This window comes from Bos mutus, chromosome 2 (genome assembly GCF_027580195.1).
Source record: "Bos mutus isolate GX-2022 chromosome 2, NWIPB_WYAK_1.1, whole genome shotgun sequence".
Lineage (NCBI taxonomy): Eukaryota > Metazoa > Chordata > Mammalia > Artiodactyla > Bovidae > Bos > Bos mutus.
In genome coordinates this window covers 106,914,286-106,927,881 of record NC_091618.1, presented here as the reverse complement: position 1 = coordinate 106,927,881, position 13,596 = coordinate 106,914,286, and the positions used below count along the sequence as shown (strand labels likewise).

The following is a 13,596-nucleotide window of genomic DNA, read 5'->3' as shown; positions in this document are numbered from 1 at the left end:
TGAAATAGACAAATCACTCATCGGTTTCTCCATCTTAACAGAAACTGACTTGAGGGGGTTATGAATTTGGACTATGTAGTACTGGCAACATAATTTGCGATACTCAGTGTAAAATGAAAATGTAATGTTCCTTGTTCAAAAATCATGAAGAATTTCAAGATAATAGCAGAGTATGAAACTAAATGCAGGGCCCTTCCACCCAAGGGGTCCTGTGTACCTGCTCCCCGTGAAGGCGGCCCTGGGTCTACGTGACTCAGCTGATAAACTTCAGAGGTGGCGCGTGAACTCATATCTACAAGTCTCATAGTTCTTACACTCTATCACACCGCTTTCCTGTAAGTTAAAGGATCTGTAAAACCTATACTTCTACGTAGGATTTATTTAAATTATTAATAATGACTATATATCATGTAGTCGATCAATTTCAAGTAAATACACATACTTGATTCACTTAGATTCCTATGTTGTAAAGCTATATTTTAGATCACAAGTATATCCAATCCCAGGTTTCCTTGGTGGCTCAGTGGTAAAGAATCCACCTGCAAGTTTGATCCCTAGGTCGGGAAGATAGCCCTGGAGAAGGAAATGTCAACCCACTCCAGTAATCTTGTCTGAAAAACTCCATGGGCAGTCCTTGAGGTCACAAAAGAGTTGGATATGCCTTAGCGACCAAAGGGCAACAATATCTTGTTGGTGGGAATGCAAACTAGTACAGCCACTATGGAGAACAGTGTGGAGATTCCTTAAAAAACTGGAAATAGAACTGCCTTATGATCCAGCAATCCCACTGCTGGGCATACACACTGAGGAAACCAGAAGGGAAAGAGACACGTGTACCCCAGTGTTCATCACAGCACTGTTTATAATAGCCAGGACATGGAAGCAACCTAGATGTCCATCAGCAGATGAATGGATAAGAAAGCTGTGGTACATATACACAATGGAGTATTACTCAGCCATTAAAAAGAATACATTTGAATCAGTTCTAATGAGGTGGATGAAACTGGAGCCTATTATACAGAGTGAAGTAAGCCAGAAGGAAAAACATAAATACAGTATACTAACGCATATATATGGAATTTAGAAAGATGGTAACAATAACCCTGTGTACGAGACAGCAAAAGAGACACTGATGTATAGAACAGTCTTATGGACTCTGTGGGAGAGGGAGAGGGTGGGAAGATTTGGGAGAATGACATTGAAACATGTAAAATATCATGTAAGAAACGAGTTGCCAGTCCAGGTTCGATGCACGATACTGGATGCTTGGGACTAGTGCACTGGGACGACCCAGAGGGATGGTATGGGGAGGGAGGTGGGAGGAGTGTTCAGGATGGGGAACACATGTATACCTGTGGTGGATTCATTTTGATATTTGGCAAAACTAATACAATTATGTAAAATTTAAAAATAAAATAAAATTAAAAAAATAAAACAGTAAAAAAAAAAACACAACATCCAATCTTAATTTATTTACATTTCCTTTAGGAAAAATTAAAAGAAATCTTGCCTTAAACTTGATCTACTTAAATTTTTTTTTTCAAAAAGCCAGAAAAAGAAAACAAATACTAATTCACATATCAGACTTTTAATTAATCTGATATACTTTCCCTGCTACCCTACCACCATACACACTCAACTGCCTTAATATTCAAAACTGAGACAACTCTAAATATCCTTGGGATTTTTCTGAAAAAAAAAAACAAAAACAAAAAAACAAAAAATACTTTTATGTCCTATGACAACATTTCAGAACTATCCCAGTTACTTTCTTCCTCATAGAAAGGCTATTTATAGTGCAATTACTATTTTTCACAGTGCCAGGCTCAATCTAATGAGTTTTATTACTAATGTTTTCACAATCAAAAATCATTATAACCCATGACAATATTTGGTGAAAAATGACAATGGAGTAATGAAATGGGAAAATAAATCTTTCATGTAAGATAACATTTAGAGGTTGCATCAGTAAGTTTCATATAACATCTGGGTTCCACTACTCAATTTTTGATGATTTTAAGAAAGCAGAAAACTCATCAGAATAAGCAGCTGAATAATGCTTCAAATTTAATCTATGCAAACAAATAACAGGTAGTTTATCATGAGTTATAATGTAAAGACAGAGGTTCAATGTAAATATTGTTCTCAACATTTCTGTTTACCTGTTGACTTAGACTATTTAATTTTCATTTTTGAGACAATACAAGCTGAGAAAAAAATATACCAGTATGATTTTCTAGAAACATGTCAAAATGCTCTAGTAAGTCAATATGCTGATATGCTTTCAGGATGATTTTCAAAACATTTCAAAATTACCATTCTTGATGAGTAATGTAAACAAATATACCACCAAAGAAGGCGGGTATGTGTGTTTTATATTAGCACTGAAATAAGAGCATTTCAGCCCTACAGGATTTATCCTTTACTGATAGTAGTATTACCTGCTCAGATCTGTTCTGGTGTTGGTATTGGTACTGAGTGAAGGTATTAGAGGAAGAAGCAATTTTGTCCTTCTCAAACTGTTTCTTCACTCTGGCCAAACCACCAGGTACTGTGCACATTTCTGATTCTTCCAGCATCTAAGACAAATTAAGAAAAAGGAAAATTCAACTTTACATCATCTCAGGGTGGGATTCTCAAGCTGTTTAAAAAAAAATCATTGACAGTTATTAATGGGTGGTATAATAGAAAGACAGTAACATAAACAATTATTTCAGAAGGGCTTTATTACAGAAAACCTTAATAAAAATAATCTATCCATATTGGATTTTCATGTGTCAGTCTTCTGATATAAAGTTAGAAGAATCTTCAAAGTATTGAGTTAATTTTCTTTATCTCAGATAGATTTTGATGTCTGGAGATTAGACCTATTAGAATATATTTCTCTCATACTACACAAACTAGCCAGATATTAGATAATGGATTAAATTTTAATCCATAATAAAGTCATTATTAAAATTCCAAATGTCTAGATAGGTAACACATTATTAAGAATATTAAAAAACATTTGACTTATTCCAAAATGTACTTAAATCATTAAGGATAAATAAAATAGCTTTGGAGTTATTTTAGGGGAGCATATTTTTAATCATACGCAAAAATGTTAAAGTTAATAAAAATAACCACTATTTAATACATAGTGCTGAGTGATTTTCTTCTATATGTTTACATATATTTTTTCATTTGATGCTTCTCCATATTCTGTGAGATATGAACTTTTATCATCCTCACTTTAAAATGAGGAAATTGAGGTTTGGGGAAGTAAGACATCTTGTTAAATTCTTACAACTAGGGTGTGAGTGTGGGAGCTGGAGTTTGAACCCACATCTGCCTGTCTTAATCACAGCTGTCTGTCTTAACACTAGCCTTTAAAAACTAGGCAGAAAAACAGATACTCCGGGCTGGATGTACCCTAGGACTCAGCTCTTAGCCTTGGTATATGAGACTCTGGGTTTGGGGGGAGGGTCTAAGTTTAGAAAGATCCTGGTCTATGGCAGTTTACGGATGAGAAAGCTCATTCTAGTAGGAGTCACTTGGAGCAAGCTGAACAACTTTGAGAAGTTGTCTCAGATACTCTGCCCCTGTAAGAAGCAGTAGTAACTCTAAGACTTTGGTTTTGACGATTCAGCATATTCCCCAGCCCAGCAGGCACTCAAGCCCAGGTGGGACGACAACTGTTAAGCAAACAGGCCCCAGGCCAACCCACTCTCCTCTAGGATGTGTCTCAGTATGAGACTGGGAGGAGATTCAGTGACACTTCATGCACAGAAGGTCTCCTGAGGTCTGGCCCAGTCCTGACATAACCCTGGAAGACTTGAGACCCGAGAGTAACTGGATACTTGTGAGCTGAGCTTCCCTGGACTGTGGATTCTTACGATCCTGAAATCTTGACTGAAATAGTTTCTCAAACAAGTACTAAAAGTACAACACTATATTGAGGTTTGCTATACGCTAAAGTGGGTTTCCAGAGGTGGGAGTGGTAAAGAATCCACCTGCCAATGTAGGAGACACAAGAGACGCGAGGGTTTGATCCCTGGGTCGGGAAAATCCCCTGGTGGAGTAAATGGCAGCCCACTCTAGTATTCTTGCCTGGGATATCCCATGGACAGAGAAGCCTGGCGGGCTGCAGTCCGTGGGGTCACAGAGTTGGACAGGACTGACCGTGCATGCAGGCACACACGCACGCAATACTCTAAGATACCGGAGATGAAATTAACATTCAGGATTGTCTGAATTACTGGCAGATACTCAAGTGGTTGCTTTATCAAGTTTATAACCTTTCCCCAGTTACAGGGCCTGCCAAATATTTAAGAATAGCACATTAGCTCAATGGAAAGAAGGGATACTTTCTATCAAACTGTAACAAACTTCATGCATAAATCCTGGTCAATTACTATCACTTGATACATGTTAAAATCATAAGAAATTATGGCATCTCTTTTGAAATTTAAGATAAAGAAAGGGAAGGGCAAATTAAGGCTACAGTATTTCTCTTATCCCCATCATTTAATTTACATAAATGACCTTTTTCAATTGATCATGTATAGATAATATATAAATATCAAATTACAGAAATCAAGCCAAATTTTGTTAAGAAAGTTACCTTTTCCAACAACTATAAACAATGTCCAAATGATGTGCAAATTAATCTGGTAGGTCTGATTAATTGTGCTAATGAATGGATACTTTCCTAGTATGTATGTTTGCACAAAAATATCAGTTCTTACACTGAATAGATTGCCTCTTGTCTACTAAACGAATTAGAAAAAAATGAATATATCCATTCATTTCCTTTAGCATCGTGCTTTGGAATTAAACCATGTTACACATGCAACAATGCATACAGTTTGTTAATATTTTCTAGTAATACAACCCAGTACTCCTGATGCCACTCGCTGGCCTAAGGGGGAAAGCCCTTTGAGCTATAGTTTAGTTAGTAGGACTGAAAAGGTTTTCTTGTTTACTTCAGCTTGTAAGTGCAAGTTTACCTATGTAAGATGGCAGGACTTACTCAAGAAGCAGCCTGTGACTATGAGCTGGAGTGATGTTTCTTTGCTTAGACTGAAATCATTTTGCCTTGGTTACCACCAGGTACTGACATCTCAACTACTCCATGTACTTGTCAATGACCATATAACTTAGATTGCTTTGCGTTGAACCTTTCAAAAAATGTTTATCCTTATTCTATGTTTCCTATTCTTGGACACAGCAACAAGATTTGGATTTTAATGGGTACACCAATAATAATTATTCTATTAACAAGTCAATTTAAATACCTAACACAAAATCTACCTAATGTTATTTTAATAGTAAGTTAATTTAAATATATAACACTTAAACCTAGGCGAGTATATTACATAGAGAATCAGCAATTTTGTTTACAAAGAACTGTTCTTGGTTTCTAGAGCATAATAGAAATGACATAATTTGGGGAGAGGACAAACAGTGATTCTGATCCCATGTATGAGCCTTAAAACCTTGGGCTAGAGTTCCTTAACCTCAGTTTTCTTTCTTATAAACTCGGAGGAGTAGCAACATATTTCTCACAGATTTTTTGCAAGTGTTGAAAAAGAAGATAAAGGAAATGAAACTGCACAGCACAAAATGTATTGTTTTGTTGCTTAATAAATGTTACTTCTCCTTTCTCCTCCAGGGGGCTTCTGTGGACTGATGCTTTTTCACAGGCAGGCCTTTCCTTTGGTGGTGGTGGTGTAGTCCCTAAGTCGTGTCGGACTCTTGAGACCCCATGGACTGCAGCCCGCCAGGCTCCTCTGCCCATGGGATTCTCCAGGCAAGAATACTGGAGTGGGTTGCCATTTCCTTCTCCAGGGGATCTTCCTGACCCAGGGATTGAACCCTGGTCTCCTTCTTTGCAGGCAGATCCTTTACCAACTGAGCTCTGAGGGAAGCCCCAGCCTTTCCTTTATGTTCAACAAAATACCATCTGGCTGATTCTAGGACAAAGAGAAACTGATCTAGGACAAAGAAACTATCTCAGTGTGATTCAAATATAATGGATTCAGTTTGGGGCCAAATCAATGACTTCGGAATTCTGCATATAAAATATTTGGTTTATTTATGTAGACAACACTTGGTTATAAGTAGTTTCCATGCTTTTTTGATTAAACAAACATTTGAAGCAATTGACCAAATGAGGCAGTTATTTTGCTGTATCTTAAATACTTATCAGGATTTCTCTGAGATAATATATGTGCTCATTTTTCTCAAAATATTAGCTTAGGGGCAAACCAAACAATAGGGCATTTTTTTTGGACCAAAGATGCTTTCCTGTATAAGAAGAGGCAGTTGAATATAGTTAAAAGAGTATTAGAGTCAAGAGACTTTGAATCTAGTCTGGCTCTGTTGCTATCTAATTACATGACCTCCCACAAATCGCTGTCCCTCAGTTTGTTTTATCTGTACATGGGCAGGAAACACAGGGACTTTTACATTCCTTTTATATAGACTTTCTTCAGAATAGCACTGAAATTAAAATTTTTTTATATGAAATAGTGAGAAATTTACTTTCTCATGTGCCCAATTTAAATGTTTTCCTTTTAACATACTATAAATACAAATCATGCCTTGTACACATTTGTTTTATGGTATAGTATCCTCGTGCCTAGCAAGATAAAAGTCTTCCTAGATAAAAGATAGCTTAGTAAATAGCTAGTCTTTATCTAGGTATTTTCAAAGTCAGCTTGTTTCCCCAAGAAACATTTTTCCAATTTATTATCTAACTTGTGGTGAAGTTGCTTAATGATCCAGCAGGGGGTGCTATGTAAGAAGGCTGGCAGGAGGTGCTGGAGGGATACTATTTGTTTTGGAAGTATTTAGATACTTACTTCTCTACATTCATTCAGCATCTATGCTGTGTCTCAAATGTATTTTAATTACGATGCAAAATCTTAAATGTCATCTAGAATTGCAGTATTGTTAATGAGTTTGGCACAGTCATTCTTGTCTCTGAATAATTTGTAAAGAAAAACGCTGCTTCACAGTAGCTATTTTAGAATACCACCCTTCTTGGCTATTCTCTCTCTCTTTTGGATAAATGAACATCTTTGCTAATTTGAAGATTATAATTATAAAAGAATATCCTTACATTCCATTAAACTATAAAGCTTCTACTAATAACATGACTTCTCAAATCCTGTGGCTTGAAGGCCACAGAATATGGAGCCCAACAAACTCTTTTGAATATGACTTTATTATGCACTGGCTCTAAAAATCGGTGGTCTTACTGAATCCTGCTGTTTCCTATAATCATAATTGGTTTAGCAGAGTGCCTACATTGCTAATCTCCCTCATTTCTATGTTGATTAAGCTACTCGTAATGGATTTAGTGCATACAGAGAAATGAAAAAAGCAAAAGAAATTATATTGCCAGTGAATTTAAATTAACTATACATGTGACCAAGGAGGATGGGAGACAGACCCACATTATTAAGATTTTGAAATTAATTCCCAACCTTCCTGAGGAGAATAGCTATAGGTTAAATGATAATTGTGGCAATAATAACACATTTATACAGTGCCTTACGGCTTACATGTAAATTATCTCTTTGACTCTTTGCAGAGACCCTCTGCAGTAGGTGGTTTTTCCCATTTTTCAGTTAAGGAAACTGAAGTTCAGAGAGGGGTTAAGATAGTAGCCCAAGTTTATACAAATGGTAAGTGGCAGCGTGCATGCTAATTGGCTTTAGTCTTGTCTAACTTTTTGTGACCCTAGGGGCTGTAGCCTGACAGGCTCCTCTGTCCATGGGATTCTTCATGCAAAAATACTGGAGTGGATTGCCATGCCCTCTTCCAGGGTATCTGCCTGACCCAGCAATTAAACCTTAGTCCCTTATGTCTCCTGCATTGGCAGGCAGGTTCTTTACCACTAGTGCCACCTAGGAAGCCCCAGCAAGTGGCAGAGCTGAAGCTTAATTTCAGATACCCTGAATTTGATACATAGTATTTCTGTTTTCTCTACTTTATCCAATTTATCCAGTAGTATTCTTATATTGCCATGTAAAGAGGGCATGTGAAAGGCAGACAATCAGCCGGCTTAATGCAGAAGCACCAGGAGCAGCTTACATTGGCGGAGAAGCTGCGGCAGTCGCCCCTGGAAACAGCTGCCTGGTACTTCGCCATCCGTTCCTTCAAGGACACCACCTCTTGGAGGTCTGATGCACTCTTGCTCTGCACGGCAGTGTCTTCTGCAAATCCACTTGCAGGCTTATTAGGGCCAGTAGTCACTAAAAACAAACGTAGCATGCTCAGATATGATTCAGGTTTTAAAAAGAAAATAACATCATCTTAGGAACAGTGAAGGCAGTTAAAACATCTGGTTTTGGAAAGCAGACTGTAATATACCACAGTATTGCCCATGTTTCATGGTCACCTTCTTTTTTTAAACTTTCAAGCAAAGCTACAAGCCCATAGAGAAGCATCTGCTTATGCAAACAGCAAATGAAAGTACTGCCCCTCTTTCCTGCCATCATTCCAATAAACAGTAAGTATTTATTAAGAGACACATAATGTTAATGAAACTCCTGAAGTACTATGTATTGGATTTATGCTAAATGCTATAAAAGCATAATCTCATTAACTTCTCTAACCACCTCATGAAGTATGTTCCATTATTTTCCAAAATTTACAGATAAAGAAAATGGAGAATCAGAGTAATTAAAAAACTTTCCCATGATCACACAATTAGTGTCAGATTTGGTGGTTTGACTAAATCTTTAGCAAGTCTAAAAATTGCTCTTTGCCTCTCACTTTACCTTTCAACCCTCAAGGAGATAGATCTAGAAAGATCTATTGAGATAGATCTAAAATATGTGAATGCTATGAGAATTATAGACTGGAGTTTTTCCTTTTATTTCATAGAGGCATGTGTTACATAAGACAGAATTAATAGTTCCCTTTAAAAAAACTTTTACCAGTCATTCCAGATCACCTGATATTTTCCCATGAAAGCCATCTACCTGACAAAAATATAGGGCATTAGATATTACATATTTGCAAACAGAGCAAAAGCCTGATTGCATGACCACAGGATAACAGATGTTAGAAGCAGAAACATCTTAGAGATACTGTAGTCTCATTTGGTCTAATTGGTTCCTTTTAGGCATAAAGAAACACATCTAAAGGTTTCTTGATGTGAAAGGAATATAAGGACCCTCCCTGGTTAGTGTGATTCTCCATGTTTATTTAAATATTGGTGCCAGAGTTGATTTCACAACTAGTTTTTGTTATTTAATTTAGTGTTTCTTTGTTGCTATCACTCTGCTGGTTTACTATTCACTCTTTAAAAATTGTAATTCCAAAATCATTTCAAGGGCTCCTTCTGGGGCCAACCAGTGAAAGGTGTGTGTTTTGATGTCTATCACTCATTCATACACCCTGCCTTTCTCCTTAGGGCTTGTTGATTTTTGGACTCATAGGGTAGTGGTTTTTGGTGTACTTTGTTATTTGAATTGGTTTACTAACACTGACTCAAAGCCCCAGAAAACCCCAGTTAACAGACCACCAAGCTGTTTCCTCCCTGCCTTGTTCCCCTATCTTCTCACCTTGTCCCCACACTGAACCATCTTATTACATTGTTTTTTCCATCAGCTACTTCAAAGTTTATGTACACACAGCAATTTGAGAATAATATGTGTGACCCAGGAGAGATTAAAAATCATTTGTAGTTTGACTCCGTGAGTATTTGGCTTTCCTTAAGGACTTATTATATTAAATTATGGATATATTTTAAGGTTTTAATTTTTTTATATTTTATTTCACTCATATCAAAAAGAAACAAAATATAAAGGAATAAGACATTGTATCATATGCATGCTGTGATTGTATAACCTGATATATTCACAATAAATGTGAATTAGTTTTTAAAATTTACCTGTCTTCCGAAAACTCTATATATCCACACAAAAGTATAACTCCTCTAGATAATCCTGATAAAAAGAGATTCCCACAATCTACTGAAAGTCTTTCACATGCTGAGGAAAATATATCTTTATTTTTCTCTGTGCATTGTCTATTTGTACAGATGAATTCTGATCATGTTCAGCCATACTCCTCTTGTTGTAAATGGTCACTATATAAATTTTATTGAACGTGAACCACTAAAGGTTTTCCACATTATGATATAAATTTCATTTTGTACATTATTCATAAAATATGTCATTCTTTTATCAGTCTTAATAGAAAGTCAGTAGTTTATTTTTGCAAAAATGTACAGAGTATTTACTTTCCAAATACTTCAATTTTTATCAATTTTTATCCTACTTACTGGGAAATGCCTAAGATTATTAATGGTCAGGAAATCAGTTGCCTGAGTATGAAAGAGATTTGGCTTCCATTGCCTTGTGGCTCTTTATTCTGATCACAGAAAAGACACTACATTTTAATCTCTCTGTTTTTCTCTCTCTCTCCCCCTCTCTTTTCCCCATCAGTGACTTTGCCTACACAGGCAGGGTAGTGGAGTAGAAAACCTACCTGGAGCAAATAAATTGTGTCCATGTTTTTTAACCTCCTAAGTCAATGTCTTTTAATTTCCTCATCTGAAAAACAAGGTGATGCTTCCTGTCGAATGTACTGTGAGGCAGCACACCCATCTGTTCCTATTCTGATGTTGATGACACCTGATGTACATTTGTAAGGTTCATAAAAAAGCTTCTTTTTTTATTTTTAACTTATTTATTTGTTGAAGTATAATTGCTTTACAGAATTTTATTGTTTTCTGTCAAACCTCAACCTGAATCAGCCATAGGTATACATGTATCCCCTCCCTTCTGAACCTCCCTCCCATCTCCCTCCCCATCCCACCCCTCTAGGTTGATACAGAGCCCCTGTTTGAGTTTTCTGAGCCATACAGCAAATTCCTGTTGGCTATCTATTTTATGCACCCCACTCCAGTACTCTTGCCTAGAAAATCCCATGGATGGAGGAGCCTGGTGGGCTTCCGTCTATGGGGTCGCACAGAGTCGGACATGACTGCAGTGACTTAGCAGCAGCAGCAGCATATATTTTACACATGGTAATATAAGTTTCCATGTTACTCTTTCCATACATCTCACCCTCTCCTCCCCTCTCCCCATGTCCATAAGTCTATTCTCTATGTCTATTTCTCTATCGCTGCCCTGTAAATAAATTCTTCAGTACCATTTTTCTAGATTCTGTATGTGTGCATTAGAATACAATATTATCTTTCTCTTTCTGACTCACTTCACTCTGTATCATAGGTTCTAGGTTCATCCACTACATCAGAACTGACTCAAAGGCGTTCCTTTTTATGGCTGAGTAATATTCCATTGTGTATATGTACCACTACATCTTTATCTATTCATCTGTTGATGGACATCTAGGTTGCTTCCATGTTCTAGCTATTGTAAATAGTGTTACAATGAACAATGGGCTACATGTGTCTTTTTAAATTTTGGTTTCCTCAGGGTATATGCCTAGGAGTGGGATTTCTGGGTCAAACGGTGGTTTTATTCCTAGTTTTTTAAGGAATTTCCATACTGTCTTCTATAATGGCTGTATCAATTTACATTCCCACCAACAGTGTGAGAGCATTCTCTTTTCTCCACACCCTCTCCAGCATTTATTGTTTGTAGACTTTTTGATGAGGGCCATTCTGACTGGTGTGAGGTGATATCTCACTGTAGTTTTGATTTGCATTTTTCTAATAATAAGAAATGTTGAGCATCTTTTCATATATTTGTTAGCCATCTGTAAGGACAGTCCCTTTCTTAGTGATGTGTGGCAAAGAAGATAGGAACATTGGTTGCCTGACCTCATGATATGCTCTTTCAGAATACGATTGAGATTAGAAACAGTGTTAACTGAGTTTAGGGTTACTTTAAAGAGAAAGGCAATACAGAACAAAGTGAGTGTAAGACAGACTCAAAGATATCCTGTACAACACAGGGAATATAGCCAACATTTTGTAATAATGGTAAATGGAAGATAACCTTTAAAAATTAAATAATTTAAAAAAATTACTAATAATTGACTGAAAACTAAAGATGCTATTGTCATAAAATACGTGCAGAAAATAGGGAATAATAGGACCTGTAAGTGTTCTAATGGAAAACAGAGGGTGGAGTAACATGTTATAAGGCTACAGTGGTCTGTGAAAAAGAGGAAGGGAAAATAAAATTTTAGATGACTATTTCTAATAGGAAGCATTATAAATATTTACATCACAAAACCATTGTTCTAGAAGTTATTTGTCTCTGGGATTTAGAGGTAATTCACTGTGCAGATGAGTAAATAAACTTTTTTAAAAGTTCAATGAATTCTCTCAAATCTCCAGTTAATGAGTTTTCCAGCCCAGCCTAGACTCTATTGTAACCCTATATATAGAATGTTTTATTTGCTGATAAGAAAATAATTGCTAATCCACCCCAAAATTAATTCTTTCTGCAATAGAATATATCCTGTAAAGCAGAAAGAGCATATAGGGAAGCACTTGGAAAGAATATACACCACTAACAAATCTAAGCTGTTATTATGAGACTATTGGAAACCAAGGGTAAGAATGCCTTTTCAAAGAATTCTGAGATTCTTAGGGAAAAGATTTCTATTATTACCTTTTGTAATATAAGAAGTTACATACTCCAGTTAGACCCAATTGATGTCCACTTCCTATTTTCTTAAATCATGAGAGAGTCTGTGACTATTTTTCATGTCTCTATTTTCCATGAGCCCCAAACATGCGCTTTTCTTCTGCAGTTTTTAAAAATGAAGAAACTGACTAAACCAATTGATCAATCAAGCAAATTTACCTAGGTTGCAAAATTTATTATGCTTCCTTGAGTTTTACTTCCTGTGGAAAGTCCTTGTTTAAGGAATTTTTAAAAAAGCAAAGTAGTACAAGGTAATGCAGAATGCCCTGATTTTGTTGAGCAATTATTCATCTGCATGTAATCAGTCACAGAAGGGTTTGCATAGTCAGTCTTCTGTGTTTTCTTGGAGGTGATAATAGTTTTAAGATATCAGATATACAAAATGATGAGGAATAGTCAATGTTTTGAATACACTTTGAAATTTTCTCCTAATTTCACAATTTCTGTTATCAGTGAAAGAATTCTTAGAAATATGCAGAGACTAATATCAAGAGGCATTTCAAAAGGGTCACTGAGACATTTGCTATGAACTAGTCTTTGAATTAGCTGTTCAGGAATTTTCAAAGATGCAATTCAGTATTTTTATTTTATAAATGATATATTCCTAGAGCATTAAAAAATGACAAATCTATCCTTATTTCTCATTAAAAAATTAAAAAATGACAAATCTATCCTTATTTCTCATTAAAAAATGTCTAAAAAGTAAAATAACAAGTTATAAATATAATTCTAGGGTCTTTTTAGAGTAATGACTTGGAAATAAAGGTTAATGCTAGATACATAGTGGTAGGCTCAGTGTATTGCTTCAAAATACTGTCAAAGTCATAAAAGTATTTACTTAGAAAACACCTAATGTGGCAGGATTCACACGGCCAAGTGCTTTGTCATGATCTTATTTCTAAAGCAAGATTCAATCTCAGCACATTTTCTAAATTTAAATATGTCTTCTTATTTTCAAAATACAAGAGGCCCG

General features: G+C 36.1%; 1 protein-coding gene across 2 annotated transcripts in view; it reads right to left on the bottom strand.

The window, feature by feature from the left end:
* Window positions 1-13,596, bottom strand: part of XIRP2 (xin actin binding repeat containing 2) — a 79,640-nt gene that overhangs the window by 44,288 nt on the left and 21,756 nt on the right. Inside the window, exons 2-3 of one of the 2 annotated variants that reach the window (XM_070357855.1) lie at window positions 8,083-8,243; window positions 2,442-2,579 (exon numbers count right to left, since the gene is read on the bottom strand). In XM_070357855.1, coding sequence (XP_070213956.1) covers window positions 2,442-2,579; window positions 8,083-8,139 — 195 coding nt within the window. In that variant the 5' untranslated portion in view covers window positions 8,140-8,243. Of the gene's footprint in view, window positions 1-2,441; window positions 2,580-8,082; window positions 8,244-13,596 lie in introns of those variants that run through there. The other variant, XM_005900481.3, reaches the window with a different exon arrangement.